This window comes from Apis dorsata, unplaced genomic scaffold (assembly GCF_000469605.1).
Source record: "Apis dorsata unplaced genomic scaffold, Apis dorsata 1.3 scaffold_176, whole genome shotgun sequence".
In the NCBI taxonomy this organism is placed as follows: domain Eukaryota; kingdom Metazoa; phylum Arthropoda; class Insecta; order Hymenoptera; family Apidae; genus Apis; species Apis dorsata.
The window spans coordinates 362,661-372,823 of NW_006263463.1; the positions used below are offsets into that span (position 1 = coordinate 362,661).

Genomic DNA, 10,163 nt, shown 5'->3' on the forward strand with positions numbered 1-10,163 from the left:
CGATTGGCAAGTGTATTCTGCGGGATGAAAGCGCGTTGAAGAAGAAAGAGAGAGAGAAAGAAAGGAGGTAGGGGAGGGGAGGAAAAGGAGGGAAATCGATTCTATGGAGAGAGCAAATTGGTAACGCGGGATTATTTCGAGCATCGGCGAGTTAATGACGTGAAATAAATGCGTGGTTGCGTAAAATGCGCACACCTCGCCTCTTGATGGCTCTTGATCGATTAATTTGATTAATCTTAATTTAATATCCACGCGTATGTATATAGATATATATATATCTAAAACGTGTGTCAATTTAATAATTCGATACATTTATATAAAATAGCGTGGCGGCCTTCGTTTTCATTAAATTCTCGTACGCAAAGGCGGCCGATGAACCGAATTAAGCGATACATTATCATTAATGTGACGATAAAAATGCACGAAATAACTTTTGCACCCTTTTATCTCGGCGCTGATAATCGCCTTCGTTCTTCTTTTTAATAATGCATCCAGTGAAATGGATGAATGGAATGAATTCTCGTATAAAAATGAGGCAGGTTTTTGTCCTTCGTTTCGAAAGATTTCGTCGCGATAAAATTGAAATTGGAAACACTGTGATTAATTTATAAATTAATTGATCGGTTTCCATAAGAAACAATAGAAAATTAGAATTATCTTCTTAAAATCTAAATTTCATTAGAACCATTTACGTGAAAAAGAAATAATATACAGCGAACAATTTAGTAATATCTCGAATAAGAAATATTTAATTCTTACGATAATTTGTAATAATAAAATTTTGAAATTTGAAATGGTAATTGGATGATCTTCCAATGATTTTTCCAATTCGTTTCGTTCTTTTTTTCGTTGTGTTATAGTAGTTGGAAATAAAATAGAGGTTAAAAATATAGAGTCGTTTTTCTCGCTTTCCACCTGAAAATAATTTCGCGGATGTAACAAATACATAGTCATTACAAAGAGCGCAAAATAACTTGTCAAAAAGATAAAGAAATTAATTTCACGCGTATATCGAGTCCATTAACCGACAGACAAAGAGAACAATTCAATTTCTCAAACTGATATTTCAAATGATTTTTCCAAATATTTTTATGCGTAAATAAAATTCAACATAATTTAACCCTGTACAAAAATTGAAACAAAATTTTTGCTCGTTTTCGTCCATTTCTTTTTCTTTTTTTCAATTTTCAAATATCAATAATCTCAAATTAAGAAAAAAGAAATATTCTAAAATTAATAGAATTTTCAATTTATAATTAAAAAAAAGAAATAAATAAATCAAATTCCTTTTACGTTGAAAAATTAAAGGACACACGAGCGAGACTTTTGTTTTTCGATCCTTTGCTAAGCACGATAAATGGTTCTAATTATTATTGAATTAAGAAATCAATGGAGCAATTATGCTCGTGCTAGATGAATATTACTGACGATGTTTGACATGCAGCCTAGGAACCGGATCTTGCGGCCAAGCCACGTTCTGCGCAGCTAAGCTGATTAGCGCCAAAATTCGCAGCGATGTGCTCATTTTGGTAGCGAGTGGCCCTGCAGGGTATCCTATGAATCAGCGGTAGCTTTCAATCCTCGTCATCGCCGCACCGATCGTCATTCCTGAAAAAAAAGGGAAAATTTATTGAAGTTTCATTCAATAAAATCGAAAAGAAAGCGGTGTCTATAAATATTTGTTTTTTATAAAAACAAATAAAAGAATTTAAGAGGAAATTAGAGGGGAATATTTGCATTGTTAAGTTGTAAAGTTTATTTTAAAGTTTTAAACTCGCTCTTAATATCTACTATTTTATTTAAAGTGCCGTTGCTTAAGAAAGCGATTAAAAATCATTTCGATTTACGTGCTTAATAAAAAAAAAAAAATGAAGGAAGAATAAACATCGCGATATAAACACTTTATCATATGACATATAATACTTAATTATCTAACTTCAAAGCAGTGCGCTTAAAGAGCTTTGCCGGAATCTAGGTCCCTCCCTCACTTTATTACCGTGAAGAGGAACTTGAAAGAAGAAGTTACCCAGTTCATTCTCATAAATGTGCCGAGATGAAATCCAGCAATAATATTAAAAAAATAATATCCACGCAATAACAACAATTCGTGCAAATATAATTAATTTGTGAAATAAAGAAAAAAAATTCTCCTTCCTCCTATTATACTCTACATAGAATCATATTCCTTTGCAATATTTTTTGACAACCATATAAAACATAATTTAAAAGAGAGAATGTTTCTCCTATTTTCTTCTTTCTCTATCATCGCCGTCAAGAAATTCGCTATTGAGAATAAAACGAAAAAAAGAAAAAGAAAAAACAAAAAGTGACACGTAATTCCACAACGATATCTCAACAACAGAGGAGAGAAAGATCCTGTCACCGTCGCGGTAGGAAAAAGTTTCTCACGTGGCCGCGTTAAAAATGCATGCATTTCTTAAAAATCTTGCCGGTTCTTAACAACGCTGGGATGGCGCAACGGTGGGCTCAGAACGGTGTCACGAGCGTCTTTGTTCTTTTTTTTTTTTTCCACGGACCAAGTTATACATTGCACGGCTTCCTCCATCCGGAGGGGTGGTATCAGGCCAGACATTCGAGGAGGAAAGGAGGAGGAGGAAAGGCAACGAAGGGAGGGAGAAGATAAAAGGCTAACGAAGGAGAAACGTTGAAGGACCTCCGACTGAAACGAGCGCGGCAACGACGATGAACAAGACGACGACGACGACGACGACGACGACGACGACGACGATGGTATGCATTATGCAGAGAGGTCGCCAGCTCAAGCTTCTATTTGTCCTCGAGCTTTCGTGGCAGTCGACACCGGTGCCGCCGCGACTTCGAATACATTCGCGATTAGGTGGCAAATCGGATGTACACCTATGCATACATATGTATATATATATATATATATATATATATATAAAGGTTTTCGTTGAATCGAGCCGCATATCTAGCGTCGCCAACCAACCGCCATTCCCCACGCAAAACGTACAGCTTAATTCCGTTTCCGTTTGCCCGACAGCTTCTTCGCCCCCTCCTCCCCTCCCCTCGAGCGCCATTTGTCATCTCGAATCCGCTTGAGATCCATGAAAGGATTCAGCATCGATCGACCACCTTGAATCGAGTTGCAATGAAACAACAAAGGGGTTGGTGCTTTTTGATACTGTTCAAATTCAAGGGATCGAATAACCGACTTGGCCTGCGAAGTATCGCGTATCGCGCGGTCAATAAGAAGATTCGAGGATTCAACTTCTCTTTAATAGGGATTAATAGAATTTTGCGTGTGTTTAAAATAATTTTGTAAATTTTAGATACAATGGATTAATTCCCTCCTCCTCGTATTCCATGGGAAATAAAATTTATTTACAATCTCTTTCGTTCTCAAAACTTGATTCAAGGGATACAAATTTTCAAGGAAAATTATGAAATTGGAAGAAAAAACACAATTCCAGGCCGCCACGCAATCCACGTGACGGATCAATAACCCCTTTTTTTCTTTTCTTCTTTTTTTTACAACTTCCGCCTCCTTATACAAATGCTATTAGCCTAATCAGATTTCTCCGTGAACGAATGTAAAGATCGCTCTCAAATTGAATTTAACCCCGTGCGCGCGCGTGTCGTGTCGCGTCAGCCCCGAAACGAAACGAGTAAGATGAAACCTCGAGATAACCGATTCTCTCTTCGATGATCTTTCGAAACGGTGGCTCATAAAGACATAAACCGTATGAATTCTAATCCCTCGTTTCGACACACACGCGTTCGAAACAAACGCGTTGAAACAAAGGCGGAGAAAAGAGGAGAAGAAACAAGGGGAGAGATAGTTCTCGATAGTTTCTACGGCGATACGATCGTAAATTTTCGCGAAATAGAGGCGTACTCGTTTCCCAGGGGACCGCTTGAAAACAGGAGGGAAAAGTGCAACACGGACAAAGTGCTCGCCATATATACGGTGCACGCATCTGAGAGAGGGCGAGAGCCGGTCTCTTAGGCGTGGCTCGCCCTACTTTCGAGACGAGCCACTGTTGGATCGAGAGTCACTTCCCTCCAGCATCCTCACAGTCACCGCCGGTTTCCGATTCCTCTTGGTGGTAGGTAGCGCGAAACCACACTTTCTCTTACGAGTCACGACCCGCCCAGCAAGCTACGATCTCTCGATCGAATGGAAACGGAACGGAAACGCAACGGATAGGGGAAGGGATTTAATTTTCCTCGTCGTGGATCGGGGGAAAAATCTCGAGGGGTTAGGTCTGGAAACACGTGAGGAAAATTAAGGCAGCGAAATTTTCACTTGATCGTTTCTCTCTCTCTCTTTTTTTTCGAATCGGTAACACGCATTGGAAAATCGCGTAGAGTATCGCGGATACGGTTAATTTTGGCTCGTTACTTTAGCCGATCGAATTTCAATAGAGGTCTCTACAAAAATACCGGGCCATTCAATCGTGAGAATATAGGGCAAATATTGTGCTCTCGATATAAATCGGCTAAAAAGAGGGAAAAAAAAAAAAAAAAAAAAGAAGGAAAGAAAACACCTTTTATTCATGCCGTTTAAACACAGCTATTCTGCGAGGGGAAAAAGAACAATAACAAGGGAATCCTTGTATAAAGGGCCATAGAATCGTGATAACAATGAAATCGCCGCTGCAAGCGCAACGCTGCATCGTGTTTCCAAATGGTATCCAAACAAAACGTGATTTTAATGAACTTTTCATGCATTAACGACGATACCCACGCGATCAATTTTCATATTCCAGAGATCAAAGTAGGTCAAGGAATATCGAAAGAATATCGAGAGAGAAAGATGGGAAGATGAATAAGATAAGAAAAATTTGTTATCGACGATAGGTTAAGCATGAAAGGAAGTAGCAAAAGTAGTTTCTCGTAATTATTCATGCGTTCGCATTGTGCGTGGTTGAAACTAGGTCAAGAAATGACAGAAACGAATTGAAGAAGGCAAAAGAGGATCGAAAAATTACAGAGATAGATGGCGAAACTCTAGGCAACAATGGCCAAGTGAACGGGCGAAAAGAGAGCCAGGGAAAATTCACGGGCAACAACAACGCGCCACGTGTAATTATCCATGCGCTTTGTGCGTACAGCGCCTGAATAAGAGCAACCAGCGAGGACACGATCACGTGACCGCTCGGACCGTGTATAATTCTAGACCGATCGTTCACCGTTCAACGAGCCGAGGATCAAAGCAAAAACAGTAGGCCTGCTCTCACGTCTTTCTCGCGATTTCCAGCTTTGTGAAATCCTCCACGATGCTCTGTGCCGTGATCGTTTGTTTCGCGGCTTTCAAAGAGCGTTCTCTCATATACGAGGTGTCTCTCAAATTGCCAACGGATAATCGAAAAAAAAGGAATATCATCGCGTTTCTTGACTTTTCATCTTCCAATATTATTCTCAAAATGAATAAATGAATATTCGATCAAAATAAAATAAAATTCTTTCGATGTATTTGGCTAAAAGTGAGCCAAGAGATTTCAATTGTTTTTACTCGAAAGTAAGAAGGAAAATTTCTTTAAAAAAAATTTATTAAGAACCACCCTCTCCATTTCCATCACCCGGTACACACGTATCGATCTAACCGCCCTCTCTTCTTTTTTTCCTCCGCGTCTCGTTTGCCTACCCTTTCTCCTTTTTTTCCCTTCCGCCTTCCTCGCATCGTCATCGGCTAACACCTGTGCAACGCCAACGCCTTCTCGACTTTTTCTATTTTTATCGGTGCGCGTTTACACCTAGAGATCCCATTCCTTCGCGAGTGGGGCAGGTCTATCGCGAATTTATCGGGCCGATAAATCGGTGAAGCCCGATCGCGGTCATCCATTTTTATTCCACTTTTTTCGCACAGTGGGCCGGGGAACAATACTTATCCCACCACGGGCCATGAATTCACGGACGTGTAACCGGTTGTCCTCGATTTTTCCACGACCCCGTGGATACTCCTCCCTGTCGATAAACGTCCAACTTTTCTTTTTCCCCGCGAGGGGGACATTTTCGCGCGCTTTTACCACTTTTTCTTTTTCAGGTTTTAAATCCGTGTAACAAAAGTGGATTGGATCTTCGCGATCGTTCCATCTTTTTTCCTCGAAAATGCAAAATGATACGAACGAGAAACGTTAGAGTGGATAGGGTAAAGTTCGAAAGACAAGATTACAGTGTACACGTATGCACGCCACTTTATGAGCAAGGATGAGCAACGAAACCTCGAAACTTTATCAAAACTATCCCTGTCTCATCGTCTCTCGTTGCGACAAACTTCTCATCGTGTAAAAGACAAATATCGTTGAGCGGTTCATTTTCCTGTTGAGGAATTCCTCTCTTGTAAAAATTAACGAGGACAAAGTATTTGCAATAACAATAAAATTGTAACGAATATATATGCACAATATAAACATTTTCAAACATAAATATTTAATTCATTCGAGGCGAGTGTTTCATCGAGCAGAAGACGAATTTGCAAATGGATTGTCGCAACGCTTCTTGCACATTGGGTTTCCATAAACGTAATCCCAATAAATAAGCGTTCCTTGCGAGTTGTCACGGATTTGTCAACTATTCGCGCGCTATCGACAGTCGTAATCGCGGCCGTTTAGGAATGGAATTCGTTGCAAACCTCCGGATTGCGACAAGTTTCGAGGGGAAAGATTGCGTTCTCTCCTCGATGGTTCAATGGAGGAGGAGGAGGAGGAGGAGGAGAGAAAAAGGGGAGCGGAAGTCGATGCGTGGAAAGAAAGGAAGGGTAAGATAAGTCTAGTAGATGATGAAAGGCGCGAAAAAAGAAGATACACAAGATATCCGCGCGACGATGAATGAGTCTAGGCTACGGGTCTTTGAGCCTCCAACCAGGCTGTGATTAATAAGTAACGTCGATCTCGGCCAAAGTGGAGTTTCCTCGAGCTTCCTTCGCCGGTGCACAGCGCGGCCGACTGTGACACTTCTCTGACAGGTGAGCGAGTAACAATTTTTCCAAAATAAATGACGTTCCCCTTCGTCCTTTTCGCGTGGATAAGGGGGAGAGAATCGAGTTTTTTGGTAAAAGAGAAGTGAAGGGGAGTTAACTAGCGATTAAAAAATTAGGATCGATTGATTAGAGAGAAGAAATTCTTGATAATAAGTGATATTTAAAAATGAAAGAGGCTGGAAAAGAATTATTCATATCTTTAAAGCGATCCTAATTTCTTCTAGGAATCTATGACGACAAATATTTGATGCAGCTGCCGATGAGATCGAATTTTCTTTTATCCTCCACATTTTCTTCTTTTTAATTAAATACACTCAAATATCAAATGATCAAGACACGAGAAATTCGAGAGATTCGTTTAACGATTATACATATTTGTACAAACTTTTCTTTTCCGCGAAAACTGGACCGAAATGATGACAATACATTCCCTAAAATTCCTACTGATTCGTAACAACGTGTGCAAATTTAATCGTCCCATTTACTTATATCAATTTAATTCTCCCGGATAGATATTACACGCTCGTCGCTGAAATAGACCACGTCTCTAAACTTCGTAAATTCCAAAACGAAATTGTAGCTCCGTATTCCAGGAAGTATATAAGCAGACAGATCTGATATCCCAATTAAATTTCATCACACGATCCAGCCACACGTTTAACCCCGCGCGACATCTTTCTCGAGATAAGAATCAGTGGCCGGACGCTTAACGAACCGTTTCACGGAGAAGAGAGAAAGAAAGAAAAACCGATATATAATAAATCCAAGCGTATCAGTGAGCATCCGTGCTAATTATACCCCACTGCTAAAATACTATTGCACCAGAATCGTTCGACTATCGTATTATCGCCTATACATAGTCTCTCACACACATAAATACATAGTATTTATCGTCGATAAATAGTCTCACCCTTTCCTCTATATAAGGGAGAGGAACAGGTGTGGAGGCATTTATACCTCTGTCGAACTGTGTATGATCAATGATACGCGTTATCTCGGTGAACAGGTGAAAGGATGCGCGCGCAGGTTAACTCGATTATACCGCCGATTTCTCTGTTACTTATCGGTAACGTAACGAGCGAGGAATCGTCCGTTACGTTGCAAAGTTGCGGGGTTATCGGAGCGAGAGAAGTGGTGGGCCAAGTGGGCTGCCGGCTACGCTACGGTAACTGCGATCGTGAAAGCGAGGGAGGGGAGGAGATCGTGGCCGCATAAGATAGCGGAAGGAGACAGAGGCGGCGAACGTGGCGGGCTGTTTAAACGTGGGGCGAATGAATATTCAGAGGCGCACGGCGGTGTTCGTGCCCCAGGTGACCCCTCGTGGAAACGGCCAGGTGAAATGGTCCAAATCACGGCGAATATTCAGATCTCGAAAACCGCCCTCTCGCCGCCGTCCTTGTGCAAATTATTCTCGTTACGAATGCCTGCGATCGGGAACTATGTAAAAGAGTGTAACCAAAACCGCGATTCCCCTTGCAAATTTCTTCGCGAATGTCGCTGTCGAATACGCTCCTCCACCTGCTCTCTCTTTCGAGGGAGAGGCGTGGGAATTTAATGCCGCTTTGAATATACCCTGTGCCTACGCCTGTTGAAATATCTATGTTAAGTTCGATATCAGCCCCTCGGGAATCTTGTCTGAATCTCAATTGCTTGTAAATAATTGATTGTCATCTACGAATATATATATATATATATGTATATACATTGAACATCGAGGTTAGATCAACGGTTTGTTTAAATGTGAAAAGAAGAAGGGGATACTCAGTTATATATTATATAATATTCTCTAACAATTTCAGTCTTTAATTGCATTGTCTTATAGTTGAAGAAGAACGCCTTTTATTGGGGAAAAATTCAAAAATTCACGGATGGAATTCTTCGATAATAAAATTCTTAAATTAAAGGAACTCTTTTGAGTAGTTTTACACGAGTACAGAAAGATAATTCGAACACCTGCATTTTCGAGCATACCCTATTCGAATACTTCCGGCTGTTTTACAACCCTCCCACGTTTTTCCTCTCGGACGAGCAAAGTGCAGCAGCCACGTTGCTTAATTCGAGGCTTAAGATCGCGTTGCAAAAGAAGCAGCTGACTAACTACGCTGCCTACTACAGCGACGACAATGTACGACGATTAAGTTGCTGTGTATCGAGGGCCCTTCCGCTTCGTGTCGTTCACGAAAATACACTTAACGTGCGCCCGCCTAACTCTGCAACGGTTCGCTAACTAACGAAAACAGCTGCGATGTGTGCATTAATCCTTCAGGCTTATCGTGGTAATTGAGATTATTTTTTTCATGGAGTTAAAATTTTACGAATGTCTTTTTATTTTCAAATAAGTTGAATTGAATTAAGTATCCATGGTAAGTTAATTTGTATTTTTTCTCGAGTTCAGAAATTTGGTCAGGGAGGAATGTTGGTATGGAGTAATGGTTGGACATTGAATTACATAAGTAGAATTTAAGGTATTTGAGGCCAATGGGTTAATTAGTTGTAACTTATTGAAAGACTAATAATATATTTCTCAATCTTCACCTTGGCTTTTCTTTTCTTTTCTTGCAGAAATTTCTTATCCCTCCGTGATTTGTCTCGAAGAGTCACAGTTGTTTAATTATGGAAATTATATTTGATCTACAACAGAGGATCTTACTGTGCGTGAAAGTGTCCAAATTTACATTGGAAAATACGTTGAACGCGATTTTGAAATGCAAATATTTGATCGATCCGTTCCGCAAATATTCCCGCAAGTGTAACTTTAATGTAAGACGTTAGAAAAATACCAATGGTAATAACAAGAAATTTCAATTCTCCCCTTCGAATACGCAACTGGGTTACTCGCGCCAGTTTCAAATTACGACCCTTAAAATTACACATTAAGCAGGGTACGTGATATTTTTCCATATCGTAATAAGTAATGACAATATTATTGATCGTGTGCATTTTCAGATGGAGATGAAAGAGTTATTGCGTAACAAAAAATTTATGCACATTTCAATGGCTCTGATATTTTTGTTACGAATACTACCTTATTACGAAAGCATTATATCATAGGTTCTTTTATATAAAGTTTAATAGTTACTTCAATAATTTATTATTCGAAATGTAATAATAATCAAACAATTGTAACTCCAAATCGAAGTTATATACCAAAAATGGATCAACTATAACTACGAATAAATATTTACTCGAGATTTGTAAC

The 10,163-nt window shown here is 39.8% G+C and overlaps 1 protein-coding gene across 2 annotated transcripts in view; it reads right to left on the reverse strand.

The window, feature by feature from the left end:
- The window catches only part of LOC102678294 (semaphorin-1A-like), a 399,280-nt gene that overhangs the window by 359,667 nt on the left and 29,450 nt on the right, over positions 1–10,163 (reverse strand). For both annotated transcript variants that reach the window (XM_031509822.1, XM_006614361.2), the window contains exon 2: positions 1,429–1,608. In XM_031509822.1, the coding sequence (XP_031365682.1) occupies positions 1,429–1,525 (97 nt within the window). In that variant the 5' untranslated portion in view covers positions 1,526–1,608. The remainder of the gene's footprint in view (positions 1–1,428; positions 1,609–10,163) is intronic.